The sequence below is a fragment of the Condylura cristata genome, unplaced genomic scaffold, assembly GCF_000260355.1.
Source record: "Condylura cristata isolate star-nosed mole 26May11 unplaced genomic scaffold, ConCri1.0 scaffold00023, whole genome shotgun sequence".
NCBI lineage: Eukaryota > Metazoa > Chordata > Mammalia > Eulipotyphla > Talpidae > Condylura > Condylura cristata.
Genome location: NW_004567124.1, coordinates 30,504,833 through 30,532,009, shown reverse-complemented (window position 1 = coordinate 30,532,009; position 27,177 = coordinate 30,504,833). Strand labels below are relative to the sequence as shown.

Here is a 27,177-nt window from a genome sequence, read left to right as displayed (position 1 = left end):
AAGTTTTATATAGTAATTGTCTGCTGTGACTTCTAGAATACATTACTTATATATTTAGTAATAAAATATATCTATTACATACCTCCATTACCTTCTCACTCTAAATATAAATAAGTAATCTGCTTCCTAAAAAGTAATTTACTTACCAAACATCACTAATTGTCTCTTTAACAGAAACTAAATTTTCAAGACTGTCGCCTCTTCAAATTTCTGATTTCCAACAACACATGGGTTCTGAGCAATTTGGCAATCCTAAGTCTCCTTTTCCACCTCCCAAGGGAACATTCCAAATACTTAAAATTCCCTTCAATCCCTTAATTGCTTCCATCATCTCCACCTATTTGAGGTAAATGGTCTTGCCTCCAAGATCACAGAGAAAAATAGCAGCTGTTGGTCAGATAGTTCTTTATCGTTTGTTTCTCAGTTCTAAATATAGCTAATTTCTTCTATCCAGAGCTAACCCCACCAGCCTCTGAACTTCACTTGATCACCTCTACATCTTCCTGGAACTTATTCAATCATTTGTACTTTCAATTACTTTTCTGTGAGCGGCTTTTTAAATGTGTAAATGTACTCCAATCTCTCTTCTTTTAAAAACTCTTTTTTTTTTCTACGTATTAACCATAAGACTTAATGAAGGGGAGGGAGCTACCCTCAATTCTAATGTATAGTATAATAATAGTGAGAAACAATATACTTAAATCATTCAACCCTCACTGAAAGTCTATGAAATAAGCAGTTGTTATTTCCATTTTATGAAAGAGGAAACTGAGGCAAGAGAGGTAAAGTTCACCAAACGTCACATATCTAGTGAGTGGCAACTAGAAAACCCTAAGCTCTTTCTCACTACCCAACATTGCATACCTTGGATGAATGCATTTACTCACATGACTCTGACTAGTAGTTGTTTGTATGCTGATAATCCCAACCATCAATTTATCTGATCTTGATTTCTGCCTATTTAGTGTCACTCCCTACTTTTTTGAGATACTTAATGTCAAGATAATTGAAAAACTTGGCCTGTCTCTTCTTTCCTTATTAATTCTACAAAATACCAATCTACTCATCTTGCCTCTTCACTTTAACCTTCACTGACTCTCTGCCGTGTGCAGAATGGAGTCTTCAACTCCTCAGCAGGGCTCACGAGGTTCTTTCCAGCCTACTCTTCCATTACCTTCTCACTCTAATTCCTGCCATTACTCACACATATCCTCTAGTCACACACTTTAAGAAGTTAAGTGCCATATTTGCCCAATCCCACATTCCACTTAGAATATTCTCTAAGCTTAACGAAGTCATTTTTCATCTTCTCTTCTTGATAGATTATCTGTACTCATCAGTATTTCCCCAACTGCTCATCACACCCCACCCCTGGTAAAAATTAATTTCTCTCAATTACTTCTATATTCCCCAAACATTTCCTTAAAAGAAAAAAGAAAGAAACTACCATCACCATATATATTGTACTGTCATTAGTAATCTAGACCAGGAGTTCTTGGAAAGCTAGGGCATTCTATTATTGATATTTGTCTTGGTACCCAGAGCAGAGCAATCACTCAGAACACGTTTGATGAATGGATAGATGAAGCTCTTCTTTAATATTCAAAATTGATTCCCTGGACATAGGAAGATAAATGAATACATCATAGAACACATCATAATCTTAATTAATCACTGTTTATCTTATAAATGCCTAAAACCTTATTAATATGCTGAGGATAGTTTTGCTTAAATAGTAATATAAATAATAAAATTCATACATGAAGACAAAAATAAGAAATGTTAGGCCTGTCTCCAAGCCACAAGACTTAATGGTGAAGAGCCATCAAATTATGAACATTACAAAGTATCCTCATGAATCAAACACTGAGATGTTCATGGCAACAGTTTTTCTCCCACTACAAAATAAAATATTTTGGCATTGGCATGACATAGCCATGGCATTTACCAAATAATTTTTTGAATTACATTTATAAATCAGAAAGACCTATCAGCTTATGAACTCAAATAAATATGCATGTAAAGTGGATTGAAACTGTCTTAGACTTAAGTGTAGGAAACACATTAGTTAGCTTTGCCTGTGAGAGTAAAAGTCAACTACTTCAAGAAAATTTTTAAAGAAAAATTCAGCCAGCAAGCATGTGTTTTTTATGGTTCTTTCCTTCACAGAAATTTCTTCTTAATTCTATTGAGAAAAAAATATGTAAATATTACAAAATAAGGTGATGAAAAGAATGCAAGACAACAGAGAAATATTAAAATACCCAAAAAGTTTGGTTACCTGACTCCAATGTAGTCAATTATATGTGTCTCCTTTCTTAAAAACCATGAGTACCTAAATGAAAGTTCTTTCCTAATTTATATTAAATCCTAATATTAACATTCCTTGAGTGCAATTCATAATGTGAGTGATCATGAGTGAGTCTGATCCTGAAGTTACTGCCTTGCTTATATACTAAGCATGGGCTGGTCTGAAGTTCAGAGTTCAAAATAATTCAACTTTTAATACATGGAATGAAAAATTACACCTATCTCAGTCATCAGAAGGCAAAAGCAACATTAATATTGCAGTTGTAGACTAAACAAAAGCAGTCATCAGTCATTGAAACTTTTACTGTTTTTCTAGGCTCAAACAGCAGGAAAAGCATTTTGAAAATAAAGAAGTTGTTAAAGAAGCCCTTTAAACGACTTCTGGAACTCAGAATTTTTGTCTTCTAGGTGGTTCTCTGGATAGAAATTTGATAGCAATTCTTTTTTATCAGTGTTTTAGAAGTATATACTTTTCAGAGAACAACTAATGTTTAACATCTCATAGTTCATTATTGAAACCACAGTATAACATGCTCAAGACACAAAAGATTTGTTAAGGAAAACTTATGCATGTTTTACTTTTCTTCCTGTATCACCAAGTTTATATTTATTTTATTTAGGACGCAAGACCTACAAATAAAATAAATTAATAATCTCGAATTAACAATAATTTACCAATAAGTCACCAAAATACTAGGACAAAAAACAGCATCTCTAGGAATGCTTAAATAAAAATTCTGGAGCTTGAAAAGAGTTATGCATGCTTTCCTGCATTAACAAAAGGACAAGTAATAATGATGGCTTGTATGACAATATTGTCTTTGTTAGTTTAGCCTAACAGAACTAAAGATTTCCTGATTACAACTCTGTAATCCAAGTCAACTGAAAAGATTTCTGGGGAAGGGAAACAAAGAGGAGTCTGAATGCTAGCATTTAAGTGGAATATATTACTTAAGTTTACTCTTCAGTGTGGGATACTGTAAATAAAAAAGGGCTCCTACTTCTACAGTCCATGCTAGGTCATGACCTGAACTCACTGTACTATTGTAAAAGAGAAAGTTCTGAAGTCTCAGATCTGCATGCTTCTCTGCTTCACCTTCAGGATCCTGTAACCACATAGGACCTTACAATGAAGTGTTCACTCTGTACTGTATTTCATTGTCAAGATTTTTAAACAGTTGCTTTTTTATTGTAATGAGCCAATTATGAGCCAGTCACTCAAGCAGTCATTAACAATAGATTTTTTTAATTGCATTTTTAATGAATTTTATTTTGGATAAAAGCCCTTAAAAGTACCTATGGCAAAGGGTAATCATACATTGAATTAACAGCAAAATCTGTTTAATAATGACTTGTCTTTTATTTACTACAACAGAATAAATTCCAGTGAGAACGCTAAAAAATTGACAGTGTGAGGAAAGAGATTGGGGGGGGGGAGGGAAGGAGGGAATTATACTCTATGCTGCTAATAATATTAAAATGAAAACAAGCTTTTTTGCACTTAGTTATCCCCTAATTTTAAGGAACAAATAAGCATTATTTTATGAACATAGACCTTGCTTTACATTTAGAAAATAGTCATTCATATTTTAGTCATAAGTGATTAATAATGCTTGATATAATTATAAAGCAAGCCAAACTGCAAAGAGAAAAAGTGAATTTAGTGGACTCATTTCTAAAGATGAATACACAAGTAAGATGTCATTTTAAAAACCTGTTCTTTAAACAAAACACTATAGTGTAACAATCTTCATTGCCTCAAAATACTTTCTATGTATGAATGGAAATGTTATTATTGAAGATAAAAAAATAATCTAGATGAAAACTAGTTTGCGATCAGCCAGATACAGAAACGTGTATTTTAAAGTGACCTTGCTGAGGCCTCATAAATCTTAATCATAATTATGAATGTAGTGTTATTTAATAAATCATTAATTAGAAACTATAAAGGATGCACACTGACACTAGAGAAGTACTCTTTTTGAGAGGTATCCACGTTGTACTCTGTTGGATTTTAAAGTCTGATCCGCTAAATTTGCTCACTTGTGCAAAGAGAGACAATATACATATATATACATTATATCTGCATATAGTGTCTATGCATATATGTGTTTCCGTGTGTGCACCTGTAAACAAAACTATCCCCAGGAAAAGTGCCACTACACACTCTTATTTTGTTCAAGAGAAAAACTTTTTGAATCTTCAAGGCTTTCAAAGCCTTGTATGTTCTGAAGACCGGGTTGACTGAAAGCACAAGGCGCTGCAGTCTCCGGTTAATTAATCTGCCGGCTGAATGACAGCGAGCCTAGGGGCATGGCGCGGGCATCCCACACAGGGTCCCAACGTGCTTTAAGCCTTGGATAGCTATGTTCTGCACGCCAAGACTTTGCCCAAGAAATAGCAGAGGGGCCTTCAGAGCTTTCCTTCTGTCTGAGACATTCCTTTAAGTTAATTCCTCTTTATCTTAAGGTTTTAATAAATTTAGATGGTGAGGCAAAATCTGCTCACCTCTCCATTGAAGGCAATAACTAGTTGTTCTCATATTTGTCCTGTACCCAAATGGTTTCAAATCAGAAAGAAAATGAAAGCAAAATATATGTGTGTTTGTGTGTGTGTATGTATATACATATAAAATACATTCAGACATTCAGAATTTTTCGAACATGTCACTTAACTATTAAAAAATATTTGTACTATATAGTGTTTAAGACTTTAATTAGATAAAGCTAGCAATTTCCATTTCACTAGGCTTAAAAATTTTTGTTATAAAAATATAAATCCTACACCTACCTCAAAACACTTTGAAAATTACTAATACCTAATCTTGAGCATGGTAAGGTTTTTTTTTTTCTTTTTAGCAACAGGATACAAAGGACATTCTCCTAATCCCTTTTACTGCCAGAACAAAACATCTTTCAAATCAAGATAAAATCGCTACATCATGAATGTTAATATCATTCTGAGAAAAATAATACCTCATGACTAGAAAAGACCATCCCTTTAGGGAGAAATGTTGTGTTAAAGTGGATTATTCTTTTAGTAGTGTAATAGAATGGCTTCTACCTAGTCCCAGATGGAAAATCAAAATCTGCATTTAAATGGAAATATTTTAAAACAGATAGGACAAAAGGCTAAAACCGTAAGGAATACCTCCTTCCTTACATTTTACAAATCCAAAATGCTTCATGAAAACTTTTCTGGAAGATTTGACTCTAAGATTTTGTTTGTATCTTTGCTCAATTTTTATGAGGAGCTTGCAGGGCAACATAAAATCACAGTTTTGTGATTAACATAGACTGTATGTGCCTATTATAGCAAACTCATAAATGGGATCATGAAGTTGGGTTGCAAAATTTTTACTACTACAAGAAATTGATTTATGGTTTAAGCTTATGCAGAGTTAAGAATGAATCCTCTCTAATTTTTAACCATACTGTTTTATATGTAACTCTTAGAAGGCAATAGCAGTTTGTTGAAATCAAATAAAATCTGAGTTTCTTCACCATTGACTCAAATCACCACTATGGTTAGAATAAAAAGAAAACAAAATGCTAGGCTATATTATAACAACTGCTTTTGGCAACCTGAAAGATTATTTGCAGTTCTTCTGTACTTGGGGCAATTTTCTTAAGTCCTAAAGGAGCCTGACAGCACTGCACATTTCTTAATGCTTGCATTTACTTCTACATTATAAAACAATAAAACAGCAGGATAATGTTCATGCAGTTTAGAGACTTATAATATTATCGCAAATAATTCTACTGTATTATCGCAAAACATAAGCTTTTTAAATGTAGAATGACTAAAGAAAGGGCAATCTATATTCATTGAAAGTACACAGACAAGACTGAAAATATAACTTAAATGCTGAAGCTCATTTCTAAATAATGTCTGAAAAGGTCTGAAAATGCAAAATCTTACAGGATGATGTTTTTGGACCATAAATTATAATACAATTAACTTTCAAAAACAGTGTTGACTGGCAAGAGAAAGCCTTCTCAACTATCTTTCTTTTAGTTGTAACAGACTATGTGGCTCCTACCCCCTCAGGAACCAACCACATTAGGTAATTTGAACATTTCCCTTAACAATATTGTAAAGTCTAAAGGTGCAGGAGTTTTGATAGCGGTCACATTTGATTACTGGACTACAAATAATCTCCCAACCTGCAGAAACTGACCATATCATCTCCTTTCAAAAGGAAGTCTATCTTTTGATCACTCTGTTGCAGATTCTAATATCTCCCTGTTGCTACAAGTTGCCTGTTTCTGTACAGAAAAATGTATGGGCCTCTTTAAGACAAAAACAAAACATCTTATTTAAAACTATTATAAAACATCTCATTTAAAGCATAACAGTTAACTCATGCATATGAATTGGTTGATCTCACTTTCAACAGGTAGTTCATACTAATCCAGTTGCCCATGATTCTCTTAGTGATGCTTATAGGGATGAGAAAGAATAAATGCATTACTCTGGTATAATCATTCTTATTCATATCAGAGGCTCTGTCCCTGCTCCTAATTCATGACCCCTTAGCCTCAATTCCAGAAATCTCAGCAGAAAAGTTTTCAACTATGAATGAGAGATATATACCATTAAAATCTAATCACCAAAATAATCCCTGATATATGTCAGCATTGTTCTACACCAAGTTTCAGACTAAATTAGGAAACCTGTATATGGGCCCATCACAGAAGAGCCAAAACTCACTTATCTTTTTAATTCACCATGCTTTACAATTGCCTAAATTAGAGAATGACAGTAACATGATAAATTGTGTTTTAAAAGAAAATGTACTCTGTCATCCTTATCAATATTAGTCACTTATAAATAACGTGTGGAGAAACTTTTAAACTGAAATTACTGCTGTTCTAAATCAATGGTGATCTCAGTAGATAACCAGAGAGTAAAACTTGACTATCAGAATGTGGCTTCAAACTAGCAGCACTGGTATCACCTGGCATGTGCTGAGAAATCTCAGGCTCCACACAGACCAACTGAACAAGAACCAGAATTGTGAATAAGGTCTTCATCTGCATGTCAAAGTTTGAGAAGCTTGGTTCTAAGAATTTTTAAGATTTGCTAATTTCACCATTTATTCTTCATTGAGAGTTAAAATAGTGAAGAAAAGAACAGTTTGTACTCATAAAAGCACATAAATATTACAGATGATCATAATTAAAATAATGAAAGAGAAAATGTAAAAAAAGACTGAAGCTATTAAAATGGATCTAGATTCTGCATCTTTGCTTTTAACATTTAAAAATTCACTTCTATGTGTATATGTACATGCAGGTTCATTGAGAGATGAAGAAGGGAAAAAGATAAAACGAGAGAGGAAAAAGAACAGAGAATAGAACTGTAAAAAGTATACATAGTGTGTATATATATTTGTGTTTAGAACTGAAAAGTACAAGAAACACAGTGAGACTCCAGCAGCCTGTAGAAGAGCAGTGATGCCCCTTGGATTAACACTCCCTCGCACACACATGTCCAAGCCAGAATGGTGGGAACGCTTTTAATATCCCTAATAAAAAACTACCAAGAAATAAGCACTGAAAAACAAAGACATCACAGGAGTCAATACTTCCGAGTTTTATAAAACAATACAAATAAACATGAAATTAGTTCTGACAAAGCAGAGACCAACAGCAAAAATTCAGTTATAATACTCAAGTGATGTCTTTTTCTAAAGTCTAAATCATTTAATAATAATTATCATAAAGCTATTTGTTTTATTCTTACAAATGAATTTATTATTGTAAGTTAACTAAATTCAAAACAGTAGTACAACAGTTTTTTAGTGACATACCAAAATTAGCTAACATTAATAGTGCACGTTATTAAAAAAAAAAACAAAATGTTTTCGATGGGATATTGGTGGACATTAAATAAAGGCTTAAACTTGCAATAGTAATCTGTAGCATTGAAAAGTACCTAAAATATTACATTTGGCATTAAAAAACATATACCTAAGAGATCAATTTGCTATCATCAATACAACATTCATTCTATCATTTATTTGAAGAGATGAAATTGAAAATTACTTCTAAATAATGTTGTTCTTAATACCAATAGAAAATAAACCAGTTGCTAACCAGGAGGAAAACATAGGGAAGCCAGCTGAAAACCAGAATCTACTGGAAAAACTTAATTTTTAGCTTAATCAACATTACATCTGTAAGTATCTAAAAAAATAATATATTGTGTCCATCCATATGGCACATTGTTAGTAATCATATACTACAATTCAGCCCATTTGGTATGGTGATCTACTGAATGTAAATCAATGGAAACTGACTTCTCACAACACTGGGAGGAAAAATTACCCTATGCTTTATATTACATGACTGAGCTGCCCTAATATATATCTCTTTGGTTTGTTCCAGAAATATAATGTAGTCAAAGATGGGCAGAATGCTACTCCCTGCTTGTATTCACCAAATGCCAGGAAGTGTAAGAATTGAATTCCAAGTTGAGGTTTCAGATACATTAAACAAAGGCTTGGAATTTCAAAATATAAATAATGCATGCATAAACATGTATATTATTGATGGAAATCAACTATGCAATATGTATCAATGGCTTCAGAAATAATCATATACTTTAATCCATTAATTCTATGTATGAACAGCTATTATTAGGACTTACTCTTTTAAATGAATACAATAATTGACGTACCCACAGAAAATAGTTGCAATTATTTACAGAAAAAAATAGATTCAACTTAATTTACATTATTAAGGAATCACTAAGAAAATTATTACATAGACACATGATGGAATTTTAGGTAGGCATTAAAATATGTTCATAAAGAGGTTTCAATGGAATAGAAAAAATGTTCCTGATACTTATTAAGTTAAAAAGAAAGCAATGTACATAGTTCAATACATAAATAATTATACACAAACATAGACATGCATGTGTGTATCTATGTCTATGTATTATGTATATGCAGACATATGTTAAATATTAAAATATTGAAGTTTCAGTAGATCTTCGTATTTTTATGCTATCAATTTTCTTTAATTTAAAAAGCATAATTAAGTACACATGAAAATTATGTAATAATTTAAATTAAAAAGCTAGGTATTGAGGCCCTCCCTGGTGGTGCAAAGAGTAAGGATGCAGCACTGCAAGCTAGCAGCAGCTGCTTTAGTGTGAGTTTGATCCCCCGACCCAGAGGTGACCCACACGGCGTGGCAGACCTCTCCTGACCCGCCCACCCACTGCTCCCTTCAGCAATGTATTTTGTCATTCTGCCTATTCTGCTTTCCACTGTGTCTCTGGTGAAGCCTCTCACCATCCCTGCACCTCTGGCCTGTACCCTAGTTCTGTATGCATAAATAAATAAGACTTAAAAAAAAAAAAAAGCTAGGTATTGAGAACAATGGTGAGGCCACTGTGTTATAAAAAACTATTTTGCTGTATCTAGAAAGAAAAAATTGGTATGTGTCTATAAAAGGAGTGCAAAAAACCTAATCTCAGAAAAAAAAAAGCCTTTCTGTGCACTATTTGAGAGGTAAGAGACAAATGATAAGACAGACACTTAAGCATAACAACAACAAAAATAAAAGAATGCAGAAGAGTGGCCTACTACAATTTGATTTCTAGATTTAAAAAAACAAAGAGGATATCATCAATGCCAATGTTATATTTTACTATGCACTACTATCAACTAGTTGCAATAAATTAAGAAAATAAATAGTAACACTTAATTTTAACATTTATTCCACATGGTTTGAATATAAGGGAAGAAACTAGTTACTAGCATAAATCGTAACAAAAACAAAATTCATAGATTCTCATTTTTTCCCTACAAAGTTGACAGCTACAAAGACTACTATTTTTTTTCTAGTCAAAACACCAGTAAGAGACACCTTTTTACTGTCCAGATAACAAAAAGTATATGCAGCTACGTTTATATCCTCAAATTATGTCTTTTATAAAACAATATTTTAATTACTATGTTAAATAGTAACAGTAAGTTGTAATTTATTATATTTTCCCTTAACTTTTCTTGATTGTATTTGCTTCTTAATCATTTCCACTGAGAATATTTGGCTGATCAATTGATTACAAGTCAATGAAAACATGAAGTACAGATAGGAAACTTTATATTCACACTAAATCCATTTTATAAAATAGGGAACTGAGTGAACGTGGTGATTTTACACACAGTAGGAATCAGTAATTATCATTAATCAGAAAGCATCAAGTAAGTCTGGCATCTTATAACTGTAAAATCTTCACAAACTAAATTACTTTTACCTAATATAGAGCATTGATTTGTCTAAAGTATACATAAGTATCAATCCCAAAAGAAGTTATAAGCACAATAGCATGAAAGAAAAGTCAAGCCAACACTCAAAGGGGAAGACAAATTTTCTACACAAGTATAAATTCTCAAGAACTCCATCTGAAACCAAAGCAGCTTAGTAAAACCTAAAATTAATTTATAATGTTACCTATTGTCGCAGAATCTATGACAGCCCTACCTAGAGAATATCTGAAATAAATGTGAATATATTTCCACAAGTAAAGAGGTGTTCCTAATTTTCCAACTAATTTAAAATATGAAGCTAAATAGTTTCTATTGAATGACCTCATAGTAAATTGTATTGGAAGTTTAGTTTAATTTTAGTACTAAATCATACCTCACTCTGACAAACACCTTGTAGAACCATGTGATGAAAAGCATTGAAAAACTGCATTAATATGTAAGTATCTGATCTCTCTGGGATAGGACCAGGAGAAGGAAACTTAACTAGATTTCTTTCAGAAAGAAATCTAGAGACTCAAAGATAGATCATTTACAAATAAACTGATAAATTATTACTACAACTACAAGGCGCTACTCAATATTACAAGCTAGATCAAGACTCATAAGTATATTTCCAAGTAGGCACAAACAGTAATAGTGAGTTTTGAAAGACTACAGGATACTTAGAAGAAACTCAGTAACACTGAGCAAATGAGAAAGGTTGATGCGAAATTGTGAAACAAAGAGGGATACAAGGAATATGGTTTAATGAACAAAGGATTCATCACAAATATTAATTTAGATAAATACATAAAAGTAACTTTCTCCCTTAAAACTCAAAGTACTAACTAAGTCCTTAAGTAGGTACCATGCCTTAATCATCTACCACTCCAGAGACTTTGAAAAGACCTAGAACAAAGTAAGAAAAAAATAAATGTATGTTAATATTCTAAACCTCATATAGTAGGTGGAAATATTATGAGTAAAAGTTATACAGACTATGACTTATCTTTGCAACTCTTGCATTATTTTTTGAAGTTCAAAGAGAAAAACACACAGAATAAAATCATCTTAAGTTCTTCCCATATAGCATTCTCATATAAACCTCTCAAATTCTTAGTAATGTGCCCATTTTCTGCATTAACCTCTCAAGTTCTTAGTGATGTGCCCATTTTCTGCCTATAAATCTTCCCCAGATGTTTTTAGTAGGTATTCACCTGAAAGACCTTTTAGAAAAACTAGGTCCTGGAAAATATACAATTAACTACAGCCTATATCAAACTAAAGCAAACTGCAAATCAGACAACTTGAAATGCCCTTGCTTTGGCATCATAATTAGCAATTCCAAATTGATAAATGACAAACTAAGAAGAAAGACAAAGATAAAACAAGGGATCCCAGAAGTTCTCCCATACTGTACCTGAAGACAGAGAAGGGAATTCTTAACATTTCTAAGAATGAAATCAACAGGTAAACCATGACATATTATAATGACCTAGTTAAGTAAGTTAACTTTGAAGTTAACTAGAGCTCTATTGCTCTAGTGAAAGGTAAATGTTATATCTAGTGATTAATAATAATAATGTAATAGTTAACATTTATTAAGGCCTCTTTGATTATTTTACATGGATTTTCCCATTAAATGCACAGGACAACATTTTGATATACATATAATCACTTTATAATTCTGTACAGACCTTAATCAAACCAAGGTCACATAGCAGGGCTTAGAACACACAATTACAATTCTGACTCCAGAGTCCCCAGTTAGTCCTCAGAAGCAGAAGAGTCCCCAACATTTCTTGTTCCATTCCATACTGATTTTTCTTAAGCATATTCGATAATAAGGGTAAGAGATTAGTGGACATCATTAAAATAGAAGTTTAAAATAGTGGGTTTCCAGCCCCCTTTTGGTCACTGGGCTCTGACAGAAGCTATTACCCCTCATCATGACCCACTGGGTATTATAAACTCAGAGCTAACTACCCCACCTTGAAAATTCCATAGTATATACACCTCCCTTAGCATCTATACAGCAAAAACTACTTTATGTTCCCACCCAAATTTTCCTTGTGATTCTATGCAGTCTTTAAATAAAGAGTATATTCAAAGACTTTGCCACATTCTTTCAGGTAAGATTCATGTATAAAATATATATATATTTTATATATATATATAAACATATGATAGATATCACATATTACATTATCAAGTCATATTAAATAACTGAATTAATAAAAAAAATTGCTAGTTTTTCCTCAAGTTTAGTCTGTTTGATTCAACAGCAGCAATGATCTCACTTCATATTCTACCACCTTGAAGAAAGAAGGATTTTTTTTTGAGACGGCTATAAAATGATCATTGACATTTTAATTAAAAAAAGAAATGTATGTAGAATAAACAGGACATTTCCTTAACAGTCTGCAGTGGCTGCTCCATTGCTTCTTTGTACAGTCTTAGTAAATTATGCAGACTCTCACTAGACAGAGCAGCTGTATTTCACTGTCTTCAGTAATGTAATCTACATTTATCATTATTTTAATTAAATGGATTCTTAATTTGGTACTCTCAGTGCAAAAGAAAAATACCTTATTCATTTTTTTTTTTCGTGGTAGACAGCATCTTGTCAGTCTTGTAACCCAGAATTTAATTTTAAACATGTTTCTTACTCCAACTGGCCATTATTTTACAAAGAACTACCATATTTGGTTTATTAAGAGCTTGTTCACTTTCAACCTATTCAGTTAAAACTCTGAATGCCTTCTTTATAGAGACAGAAAAAGATACTTTTGCAGTTCTAAATTTTAACTCTAGAGATACACAAAAAAACAAGTGGTTTATTGTAATATTAAAATATTATTCAAAATCAATATGAAGCACAAAGAAATTTACATAAGACTTTTCAAAAAAAAAACACAACACTGACTACTGGACAAATTCAATTTGAAAGTTCCTTGTGTGAAATTATTTTTAATCACTGGGTCATTTAAAATGTCTAAATCTTAGATAAACCCATCACTATGGAATACAAGAGCTTTTAATAATTTTGAGCACAAGTTCTGAATATTTTTGTCTTCATTTGCCATATTATTTGTAGCCACAGAAAATTTGTTGACTTTTAAAGAATAAATTGATGAATTGCACTCAAAGTGTACTTGTTTTAGATGATTCATAAAGAAGCATTTACTGCAATAATACAATACCACATTTGGTGTGCATGTTATACATGTGGTATCTCAAACCATCTATCAATAAGGGATGTATTGATGGTCAGAAATTTTCTGTTCAGCATATGTGACTAGAGCATCACAGGTACAGAAGCTCTGAATTCAAATAAATGTAGAAAAAAGTCTAGCTAAAACAAAAGAATTATGTGTATGTGTGTGGTATGCTTACTGTACGTAGACACACATATAGATCCATAGCATAGTACCAAGTGGTTGTTAAACTTTGTTTTTGAAAGGGGACAGTCTTTCCTTAGGCCCTCATCTCTACTTCAAGCAGAAACTCCTCATTTTTACCTATTTTACACATCAGTCTTTGTAGCTAGGCAGAGAAAGTAAAAAGTGATTTAGTTAAAAAAAAAATGAATAAAATCTCTACACAACTACCAAGGACACAGGTAAATTAAAAAGCATCCTACATGCTTTAATTTAAAAAAAAATTAAAAGGAGCCCTTTTTTTTTTTAATTTTACCTGTTATAATTTTTCACATTGGCAAATATTGGTGTATGGGTAAATGTTTACTAAGGTTGACAAATGTGACCTATCTAAGAAGTCTGCAGATGCACTCTGTAGGGAATTGAAAGTTAATGTGCAGTTCACTTTGTCAGTCCCAACTACCAAGGAAGGTTATTTCAGTTTTCAAATTTACATAAATCATCAGAAATTATGAGATAGTTTTTTTTAAATCTAAGGTACATTATATGTACTCTAGATATATAGTCAAATTCCTCTTCACAATATGATTTCTGGACTAAAGTTACCATTTGGGCATCTATAATGACTTGACCAATTAATATGCATTATCTGGAATTGCTTACAAAAACCTCAGAAGATAAACCATTTTTATTCCCATTTTGCAGACGAGAAAGCAGACTCAGCATTTAAAAAATGTGGTCAGCAGTACATAGTGATTACATGGAGAAGCAAGGTTAACTCTCACAATTAAAATAGTTTCATAAATAAGCGTAGCACATGAGATTTTCCTTCTCTAATCACAGCTAAATGCAAAGTCTAACTTTATATCACTGAATAACTCCACTTAAAATTGTGTCTTGCCATGAAAAATTTAGCTATCTCATAGACACTCAAACTGGTAACTAAAAAAGGGAAGACGGATAGTCTAAAGTTTAAGTCATTGCTACTGCTAACAAATAACAAATAGTTAAGTCATTGTATAAACTCCCTTGGTTTGAATTTAAATAATGCCACATATAAAGCCTGCATTTCCCAACTCAGGAACAGGTTAACAAGGAAAAGTTAAGTTCTAGGCAGCTACTTAGGCTCTAATTAAATCGAAGAAATGAGTACAAAGGAAGTGAATTATTAAAAAAAAAAAAACTCCTATTGGAACTTGACTTCAAAAAGATATTTCATGAAGAGACATTACAGCCAGTAAGATTCTTCCTATCTCAAATTACTCTGATGAATGTCTGATAAAACTTGAGATTTACCACTGGGTAACAAGAGGTAGCCAATAATTCTAAATGAAAACTCAGAATGGTCTTTTGTTTCCTTTGTTTAAAGTAAAGCCGCTAATGAAAAACAAGAATGAATACTTAGGAAAAAGAAGTCTCTTGTCTGAGCAAAAATTAAATTTAAATATCCTGCTTCTTACCTGAATATTCCAAATCATCTATACTTATCTACTGTTCACTAAACGGCTATAGAGGGCACTGTTGTATCAGCTTTGAAGCTTTACAATAGACTCCCAGAAAAACTGTCTATACTGTGTAATTTCTTTAAAGGGTCAAATGCATGGAAATCTAAGCCTAATATAAGGGAAAATACCAAAATGTATGTTTTTCTAAAATATCCTGGACTTCAACGGGGCAAAAAACTTAACAAAAACAACTGTCAAATGGAAAACACTGCCCTGCACACATTTTACATTTCTTTTTGTAGTGCTTTCACAAGAAAGGTAACTAATCATAGCACCTCCTTATCCATTGGAAACAGCACCCCATTGCAGAATCCTCTCCACAATCAATGGGAAAATGAATGTGGCACCTCCTACAATCCTTCCATAATTCTATCAACAGAAAGAATGCAGTCTGTTTGCATACTTTTGTCTAAAAGGCCAATTCCATTTGTCCCTTCTTTGGATAAAATGACAGTTACAGATCAATCACTTTCAGATGAAAGCAAACACATTTCAAAAAAAAAAAAAAAAAAGAGGGAGTTCATAACTGAAATCCTAATCTTTTAAAGATGTAATTCTATTACATATAAAAACTCAAACTCAAAGCAAAATAAAACAGCAAGTTTTTCCTTATAATCACACATTTTATGCTATTGTGCAGTAGTGCTAGATTATAAAATAAGTTACATATAACAATAATCATGAATCTCATAATTACATATGGACAGTATCAATTAAGCTTCCATATATTTTCTGTTCTCTCACATCATTCTTGTTACAATTCTTTGAAATTAAATTTAAGTATAGCACCAAAGGTTTTTTAATATGTTTGCAATGTACTACAAATAAAACTAGTATAAAATTTAATGCTGCTTGTTACCCTGCCACTTAATTTTTCCCACTAGTTTATTAACCAAAAAATCTAAATTTTTGACAATACAAAGACATACAAAAGTAAAAGAGAAATTAAACTATTTTATTTCAGCAATTTAAAGGTAATGAATGTTCTCAACTTCAGAACCTCTTAGGAAATATTAAGCTGTAAGAATTATAACATCATGATCCAGGTAACTAGATATGATACATAAAATGAGAAAGACAAATACTCCATTAGTGGACAACAATACACACTGCCACACCACACGTCAGATTAATCAACGTTAACACAGGTACTATAATAAAACTAAGGCCTCTAATATAGACTCCCAAATTCCCTAGAAAAACTGTAAACTCATTTTGTCACTATCAAACTTCCAGACAGATTAGCACCTTCTCTGAAATCAAAGTGCAGAACTGTGAAAGTGTTAAAAATTCTTCAATAATATGTCAACCTATTCATAAATCAAAAAGAGGGGATGAGCATCTGATGGCATGTAGATTTCCTTTTACTACAAAAGCCCCAGTTTAACAAGTTATTTTCAGCCAATAAAAGTCAAAAGTAAAGCATTGTCAAAGTGGCCAGCGTTGACTCTAAGGCCTTAACTTATTAACTTAACCAAAATGCTACTTGAGGATCACTCCTTTAAATTATTAATTTATGAGTTTTGTTTAGTTTCCTCCTGAGGCAAGGCAGTTTTGTAGATATGCTGAATGCATGTAAATAAACAGAAAGCTTTTATAACAGTCTAATAATACTCCAAACATAATAAAACAACCCATTTTAATGAACATGGAATGTACAATCCTATGAACCTAGGACGTTTACATAAATGAGTTCTATAAATTTTAAAAAACTGCAACATTCTCCAGGAACTAAATGTACAAATTCAGAAAAATTAAACACAGGTCTGTTGCTTTTCATTGATCTGATAACATGCTTAGGCAGAATCAAAGTGCTCTGTGACTACAAAGAAATTGTCACATGCAATTCCAAAGAAACCCAAGAAAAAATGTCATGAACTATGAGAAAATTTATTCGCAATATTGTTTTTCAACTACAATAGGATCATTGCAGGGAAAAAAGGGTAATATTTTTTTAATATTCAGGATATTTAACTAAATATTTTAGTTTACTATTGTAGAAAGAAACATAGCATATTAAAATCAATTTTAGTTAACTCTAATTTATGCAAAGCTTGATTGTGAGCAATAGCTGCTAAAAGGATGCGGCATTGTTGATTCATATACACGCATTTTACTTAACTACATTGGATAATAGCAGTGCTCCTGAAGGAGTATAAAAAGCAAGTGATTAGCAGTCATTACCGCTAATTAGTGCTCACATTACATTCCTTGGGATGAATCTCCTCTAAGTTGAATACATGGAAAAGTTTAGTTTTGAAGGATTGCCAAACCTTGCCTAGGTAAGTATTAGGATAAGCCGTCAACTACCAGTAAGCAGAATAAAAAACAGGGACGGATCAGCAACCAATTAGTATGTCTAAGTTTTTAAACAGGAAAAGGGTTGAGGGGAATGAGTAAAACTGGAAACTCATACTTCACATTCTACAATCTCACTGATAAAAGGAGGAAATGTGTGTTTATCAAACTTGCTGTGAGTGCATAGTTCATTTGGAGTCCTGTAAACAATCGCCTGACTGCCCACTTCCAAATGCATGTGAAAATCTTGGAGACTGAGAGCATCATATTCAGCAAGCAAGGTCACTTTAGTGATGCCCTGGAAATGGGAAATTAGGAAAACGTGGCAATCAGAGGTTTGAGGGCTGACCAGAAAAAGCCCTGAGGCTGGCTTACCATCTTTCACCACCAGTCAGGCTGTCTCTGCTTATTCAGTATTAACACAACAGGGCTGCTAGTGAATGAAAAGAACTCCACACACCTAACTGGGACATTGGCTTTTTTGTTTAGAAAATGATAGGCATTTGTCACAGAAAAGGAAAAAAATAACCCAACTCAAACACAGCTTTCAAGAACCAGCTCTGAAAGAAAAACAGACTCCTCATCAACCTTCAGAAAAGGACCTAGGGAATGGCAACATCCTGTTGATTATCAGGTTTCCTTTCTTCCTCTACCATTCTGTGCATTTTAAAATGGAGCCCAAATCTTCAACAAAGCAGTTTCAAAAGTAATACGTACTCATTTGTTAAAAAAACACCAAAAATTTCAAATGTGAAAAAATTACACGCTTTTACTACTTTCCATGTAGATTTAAAAATACAGCCTTCAGGTATTTTATCTAATACAGAAACATAGTTCTATGAATACATTTTACAAGACTGGAATTACACAAGTATTTCTGTAACTTCATTTTCGATGCCCTTCAGTATGCCATTATATAGATATACTAATTTGCCAGTTATTTCTAAATCTTCCATATTTTCTTAAATTCTCCAAAATGGAACTGTTTGGTGAAGAGGGAGTGAATTTTTTGTGTCTGATGAATTTGCCAAGTTACTCCCAGAAAGGCAGAACCAATTCATAAGGCAGATGGCAGCACATTAGATAGAATACCTGCTTCTCCCAAACCAGTACCATTTCTTAATCCATTCAAATTGATAGTTACATTTCTTGAGTTAATAAAGCTAAATATATTTTCACCATTTAAATTTCTCTGTGAAATGCCTGTTTGTTTCTTTAGCCCATTTCTCAATTTGGAGGTCAACTTTTAAACGTCTCAGATATAGCAATACATTTTTCATTATGTGGCACCTGACAGCATCACCAAAAAAGACTATTTTAAACAGGAGTTGGGCAACTATATGGATATTCAAAGACCAAATTGTTACACCCAGTTGGTAACTCTGCATGAGATTATTTTACAACACAGTGTATTACAGAAGGGAACTTCTCAACCTTCCCAAAAAGAAAAAGAAGAATTTTAAAAACTCAACTGGTGTTGTAAACATCTTACCAAAGTTACCTTTGCTTTCCATAAATGAAAAATTTTATTATACTTAGTATCATCAACAATGTTCTGGTGGTATCTTTTTTATTTTTCTTATTCCAGGGAACAATATGAACACACAAAAATATTCTGAATTATCTTATAAGTAAAGGAATGAGAATATAATTATGAATGATAGACAAGTTCCTCATACATTTATCTTGGATCAAGGACTTAATTAAAATGTGTTATTCTTGAGGAAAGTACTAGAGCATAAGGGAAAAAATGAAATCTGTCCCCCTTCCCAAAAATTCAATTCAAATTTAGGGACACTCTTACGGAATAGAGAAACCAAGAAAGTAGCCAATATACTAGTTACTAATTCATCTTCAGAAACAATGTTAGAATAGAATAGAATTTCAAGCTATAGATCATACCTTTTCTCTTTCAGATTAACAATATTTGCAAAGCTATTGCCTAGAATAGGACTTCTAAAACTGTGTGTTATAGATCACATTAAAAAAAAAAAATCTGTATGCCCTTAAAGACTGACAATTTTGTCATTAAAGGGAATTATCAAAAAATGAAAATTTGAAAATATACGAAATAGAAGATATTTGAAAATATATGAAATACAAGAAAAATTCAGGTATTTATCATTATATTCAATTGATGTGAAATTATTTTTAAATATCTATAAAAGGTTTATAACTGTAGTTTCAATTTCTATAAATTGCTGCCTTTGGACAGATAACAATTACTTCATGGATGAGCACCCATTCCTAGATCACACATTGGGTAGCAGTGATCTAAAACTACTCTGAGAACTCTAAAATGAGAGGAGATCAAACACAGACCAATCGTTTTGATCCTTGGCTTACTAGCCCCACCTCCCTTTATCAAACCACAAGTCTGTCCCTCTGTCTCACTGCTAATTCACAAAAGCCTTATTGGTTTATGGATGCACTACATTGTCCTGTTTTATGGGTATATATGCATGAATGAACCCAAATGAAATATCAGAGCGTAGAAGAGTGAAGTGATTAAAAGTGTGTATTCTACAACCTTAGTGGTAGTAGGCTAACCTCTGGAAAGTTTCTTAGCATTTCTATCTCAGCTTACTTGTCTGCAAAATGGGATAATAAACCAGAGTTGATGTAAGGATAAAATAGACAAATAATGGCTATAACTTATAACAGTTACTAACAGTGCTACATAAATAATATCAATTATAATTATAAAAAGATTAAAAAAAACTATTGAATAAAAAGTAGACTTTCTAAAATCAACATAAAAAGAAATCAAAATGAATTACGTGAAGTAAAATACTCTCCAATAGTTACATTAAGATGAAACTATAAAGACGAAGCCCTGAGGGAAATTCTACCTTTGGAAAATCATAAAGTTAAATGTTTGATACGGTAGAAATCCTCAACAGCATACCTAGGGCAAATAAACAACAAAAAATTATGAGCACTTCAAAGAACAAGCACCATTGGGAATACCACAGAGTATCCAAAGTGGAAAGCCCCATTGCCCCAGCCTTCAACAGATTATAAACTAACAAGGAAGATATACTACATATGACTATGATTATGTAAAACAAGGCATAATGTAACTACCCAAAAGAGTAACTAAATTCTATAGAACTTCAAAACCAGAAAATGACACTTGAGAAAATCAGTAACAATGTCTTTTGGAATCCTTCTCTCATTCAACATAAAATCCAGAGGCCTGTAAGGAACCGGGAAGAATACATACAAGTCCCCAAATCAATGGCCTCTTCACTGGTCCCCACTGGTTTTTACCTGGAATTTTAAGATGTGACTTTTGTATTCTCTCTGAGAGCTTTCAAATGTTTTTCTTGAGAGATGCATGACATTCTCATCTCCTCTTAGGTACTCCATCTGACACGTTTCCTCATTCTTTGAAAGGTCCAGAGGACATAGAACAGAGTTTCAGGCCCAGAGGGACAATTGATTCCTGACCTAAGTAATTATGAATACCCCTCAGGCTGTAAAACTTTGTGAAATTGAGATTAAAACAGTTGTTCTTAAACTTTTGAAAAGCACAGACCACTGTGAGACTATAATAAAAACTTGAACCTCTTCCCAGAAAAATCTACATAACCAAGAAATTTACACAAAACTTCAGAGTTCAAAATACCCCTCTCCTCAAGATTAAGAAATCTTGTCTTAAAAGATTAAGAAATCTTGGCTCAATGTTGAGCCCCCCCTAGTGGCACAGTGGGTTAAAGCACAGCATTAAGAAGTTAAAGTCACTTCAACATGAGTTCGATCCCCAACCTCGGGTCTGACCAACATGGCATCGCAGACCTCTCCTGATCCGCCTGCTGACCCTCACAGCAGTGTACTCATTGGCATGTTCTGTTCCCCACTCTGTCTCTGGCAAATCCTCTCACCACCCCTTCACCTCTGGCCTGTCCCCCAGTTCTATATGCATAAATAAATCTTTAAAAAAAAAAAGTATCACACTATGCTGCACTAAGTCCATTACACTGATTTTTATTAGCTTTCTGTAATCAAGTTAAGAATATATGACCACAGAACCCCTACAACTTGGGTAATTGTTAAAGAACTCACACAAAAAAAAAATGACTGTAAGATAAATAAGTTAGTGAAGGAGCTCAATCTTCAAATACTCAAAAGAAGTCCATGGGTTGTTTATCCAATGATGATGATTCACCCCACCCCACCAACATACTTAGGTCCCTGCAAAATTACTACTTGGAAAGAATCCGTAAGACACTAGCCTTACACTGATCAGAGGCCATTTCTTTCTTTCTTTTTATTTAATAAGTTAATGTATTTAAAGTCCTTTTTTATTATTATTGATTTATGTTTACATCAGTCTTCATTTTGTTCATTTTTCCATCTCGGTTGTAATCCCTGTGGACTTCCCACTACCAATTCAACCATGTGCCATCACCAAAATCCCATGCACTCTTCCTACCCCACCCCAGTTTTGAGCCTATTCCCCTCTCCACCCCTATAAAATGACTCTGGCATATAGTTGTTCATTGTTTTTCATTTTTTCTTTACTACAGTTGCTTTTATTTTTCCCAATTCCTTATACTCTTGCTATGAGTGAAACATCTGGTATTTTTCTTTTTTTTTCCCGGCTTATTTAACTAAGCACAATCCCTTTCAGCTCCATCCATTTTGCTGCAAAAGGCATGGGTTGCTGAGTATATATTTCCATTGTTTATATGTCTCACATCTTTTTAATTCAATCATCTACTTTTGGGCATTTGGGTTGATTCCATGTCTTCCCTATTGTGAATAGAGCGACAATAAACATGGGATGCAGGTGTCCTTTAGAACCATTGTTTTTGTGTCTACTGGGCAGGTACTTAGGAGTGGGATTGCTGGTTCGTAGGGAAGCTCCATGTTTAACAGCTTTAGAAACATCCAAACAGCTTTCCATAGTGGTTGTACTAGTTTGCATTCCCACCAGCAGTGTAGGAGAGTTCCTTTCGCTCTACATCCTTGCCAATATTTGTTGTTGCTAGTTGTTTTAAAATGTGCCATTCTCACTGGTGTGAGATGGTATCTCATTGTGGTTTTAATTTGTGTGTCCCTTATTATAAGTGATGTTGAACATTTTTTCATATGCCTGTTGGCCACCTGTATTTTCTCTTTGGAGAAGTGTCTTTTTAGCTCTTCTGACACAGGCCATTTCAATGCCATTTCAATGGTTCTAGAACTAGTTCTATAATTGGTAGCAAATAATTTGTATATGGAGGGGAAATATATATCTGATGAACAGTTTTGGCTCTCTGGTCTTTTTATAGAAATCCACAAAGATCACCATTAGCTGAATTTTGTCAAGTTAGATAGCCTTAACTTTAGTAAGTTTAATTAATAGCTGCTTATTGAGCACCTACTGTGTGCAAGTAGACAATGTGATCACCATGGCACTGTCGCTGTTAAAAAAAGAGTAGTATTATTCTGCCAGTGCTGAGAGGTAATTGCTCTTATATACAGGAACTGCCTCTGGACATTCACAGAGCCATTTTTTACATCTTAATTCTTCATATAGTCTTTCAAGTCTAAATTCTCTAAACTCAGTTCATGTAACTTTCAAATAGAAGCCTTTGCTTGAGGCTTTTTACAAATGAGTTAATAGAAAATACACTGCTTAGATTTTAAAGATAAGCACAGTTAAATCCTAAAAGAACATGTCAAAATAATTTTTATGGAAAGAAAGCATTTATTAATAAAGACCTCTATTATATTTGAGTTTACCCCTTTATATTTTTTTTTTGAAATGACTCACTCTATAGTTTAATGTAGGAAGCTGGAGAAAAAACATTAACTCAACATGTCTCTTGTAAAGCTGAATTATCTGACTTAGGGAGTCTAAAAGAGACTCAGAATGACCAAAAATTATAGGAAACAAATGTAGACGGAGAAAGCCAATCTAATATGTAATATAAATTTGTCCCCATTAAAACCTCCTTCACAATTTGAATGATTACCATTCTTTTTCTTCTCTGCGTTAACTTACTAATAAAGTTAAGAGGAATTACCCTCATCTCAATGCCAACTTGCAGCTACAACTTAATATGTTAATGAAGCTTTGTATGCTAGGGAGAAAATTCATTTATACAGCCTTATTGGATTATTTTGGAACCTAGGGAATGATAGAGAAAGAAGACCTGATAATGACATGAATTGCAGGGTAAGCGGGTGGGGGAGGGACTTATATAGCATCTTTCCTACTAGAAACCTAAAGAAATTTTTATATAAATTCTTATTTATTCTAAAACAGATATGACAAAGGAGAGACAGATCCATATTTTACTCATAGAACAGCTGAATTTAAAGAAATATAGTTGAACACAATGGTGGTACAGTCCAAGAATTGTATGGAGTCGCATAATGAAAGCACACACACACACACACACACACACATATATATATCTTGCCTCTCAGATATTTGCAGTCTTAAAACAAAATTCACAAGATAAACAAATAAGCCAGTAGCTCTGTATATCAAGACAAACAGACAAATTACGTACTCTAAGAGAGATACAATGGAGTATGAGGGTGCCTGAGACGAAGATATTTTGTTCAGGGCATGGCAGTAGGAAAACAGGTGGGGAATGAATTCTGATAATAATATAGTTAAGTGGAGTGCAGGTTCCATAAAGGCAAATACTGTGAAAAGACAAAACATAATAGGATCATAGTAGGTAATGCAAATTTAATGAAGAGACAAATGTGACTGGTAGGAGTTTGCAGGATAAGTCATAAAGAGTGAGAGACTAAAGAAAAACCTTAAGTCAAATATAAGAGGTCAGCTAATTATAAATCTGAAGCCAGGTTCAAGCTGAAACTCAAAATGTTTACGATACCCACTAAGGTTCCTATTTGATGAAAAAGTAGGACTCAATCAAACTGAAAAGCTTCTGCACAGCAAAAGAAACAATCAACAAAATGAAAAGCAACCTAGAGAATGAGAGAAAATGTTTGTAAATCATGTATTTGACAAAGGATTAATATCCAAAATACATAAATAACTCATACAACATAACTACAACAACAAACCCATAGGTAACCAAATTAAAAAATGGACAGAGGAACTAAATAGGCATTTTTCCAATACACACAAATAGCCAATTAGTACGTGAAAAGTAACAACACTTTTCACACTAATCAATGGGGAAATGCAAGTCAAAATCACAGTGAGGTAGTACCTCACATACATTACTAAGGCTCTCAATAAAAAGGAAACAGATTAGTGCTGACAGGGAGTGGAAAATAGGGAAACCTTGTGCACTGTTGGTAGGTGTGCCAATTGTTACAGTCACTGTGGAAAGCAAAATGGAAATTAAAATAGGAACTACCATAATATCTAGTTATTCTACTTCTGTATATATTTCTGGAGGAAATAAATTAACTATCTCCAAGAGATATCTGTGCTCCCACATTCAGTGCAGCATTATTTACAGTAGCCAAGACAGGGAAACAACCTAATCCATCAATGGAAAAAGGAATAAAGATTTAGTGTAAGTTGCACGTATGCATATAGAGGGAATGTTTTATACACCAATGGGATATTATTCAATCATGAGAAAGGAAACTGCTATTTGTGAGAAACTTTGATCAACTTTGAAGGAATTATACTAAGTAAAATAAGTTAGACAGAGAAAAAGACTAATACTTCATAATTTCATTTGCATGTGAAATCCCAAAAGTCAAACTTAGAGAAACAAGGAGAGTGGTGGTCACTAGGGGATAGGGAAGGGGAAATAGAGAAATATTGGTGAAAGGGTAAAAGTTAGTTGTAAGATTAACAAAATTAACAATCCTGGGATGTTAATGTTCAACATGGTGATTATAGCTAGTAATATTGTATTATATGATTGAAAGTTGCTAAGAGAGTTGATCTTAAATATTTCTACAGCAAAAAGAAATACCAGTAATTAAGTAGAGATGATAATGTTAGCTACTGCTAAGGTGGCAATCATTCTGAAAGATATAAATGTATCAAGTGAATGTATATGTAAACTTAGACAATGTTTTATATCAATTATTTTGTAATAAAACTGGGAAAAAATTTTGCTTGATTATAAGTAAATAACTTCAGTGTAATTACTATGATAATCTGAATCTGAACTACATACATTATTGTTATGTCAAATGTAATATCATACATTTTGCTTCCTTCTGTAATCTGTGCTAAACACTTTTAAAATGAAGAAACAAGAATAAAATACTTTAGTTGATATATACTACATGTAACTATGAAAAAAAAGTCAAATGTTCAATTAAAGAGACCATTAACACTAACGCTTAAGAGATAATCCTGACTAAATGAACCCAGATTGATATGAAATATCTTCTATACCATCATATACCAGATTAAAGAGATGACAAAAATAGGATACTATAAAATCCAAGATGATATATTGATAATATATAGCTGCTGTAATTCATGTAATCATTAATATTGCTGAGAAAAGCAAACAAATTAACATTGATGCTTTTCATAGATCCCCAGTCACTTTTTACTTAAATAACCAAATTCAACAAGCCTTTCAAGCCACCTCTTCATTGTCCCCACTTCACCTCTCCCGATGTTCTTTCTCCATTCAGGTCCTCCAAATTTCTGAGCTAGCTTAGTATCTCAGTTTTTCAATCCAAACTCCTTGTCTCCTGAGTTCTAGTTCTCTAACCCACTGTTTGCATATGTAGTGGTTGACACTGATTCCCTTGAAGTTCCCCTCAGTCTTACAATTCTGTTATTTATCTTGCAAACTCCCTTAAGGTTGTAGCTTTCAAATTTGTTTAACGACAACAATATGTACATATAAAGTAATAGTCTAGGATATACACACACTTCTCACAGAATAGTAATCAACAGCTGTATACCACACACTTTGATATTTTCGATTTTCTTCTATTTCATTTAAAGAAAAAAGGAAATGGCTGAGACCCAATGAAATGAGTTTAGAAAAATACCACCTTAGGGGTTCTCTACTCTCATAATTATACTTGCCCCAATTTAAAATGTTCTCTTTTAACTTCAGTCAATCTTTTCAGACTTTTTTCCTACTCATACTTAAGCTATGAGCTATAGCCAAATTGAACCACATAGGATTTCCCTTATGTATTCATGATTTCCTACTTCTGTGACTTTGGCTAAGCTCTACCCTTAGTTTGCAACATTCCCTCAGCCATTCTGTTTCTCTTTCTCTTTCTTTCAAAATCCAAATAACTTTCAAGGAAATCATATATAATTTCCCCCACAAGGGTTCTTCTGACTCTCAACCCAGATTGCTCTGCTCTGAATCCCTGCACCCCTTTAATGATACACTGTAATGGTTAATCTGCTGTGCATTATTTTCCTGTTTATGTGTCTTATTTCCTCATATCTATGGAGGCAGAAACTTAATGTGTCACATATCTTTTACTCCACAGCATA

The 27,177-nt window shown here is 33.0% G+C and overlaps 1 protein-coding gene across 4 annotated transcripts in view; it reads right to left on the bottom strand.

Annotated features, from left to right (window-relative positions):
• DPH6 (diphthamine biosynthesis 6) overlaps window positions 1-27,177 on the bottom strand; it is a 143,434-nt gene that overhangs the window by 103,352 nt on the left and 12,905 nt on the right. The window contains exon 4 of one of the 4 annotated variants that reach the window (XM_004687940.2): window positions 17,872-18,057. The exons of the other annotated variants lie outside the window; for them this stretch is intronic. Within the exon in view, the coding sequence (XP_004687997.1) occupies window positions 17,872-18,057 (186 nt within the window). Of the gene's footprint in view, window positions 1-17,871; window positions 18,058-27,177 lie in introns of those variants that run through there. 4 annotated transcript variants of the gene reach the window in all.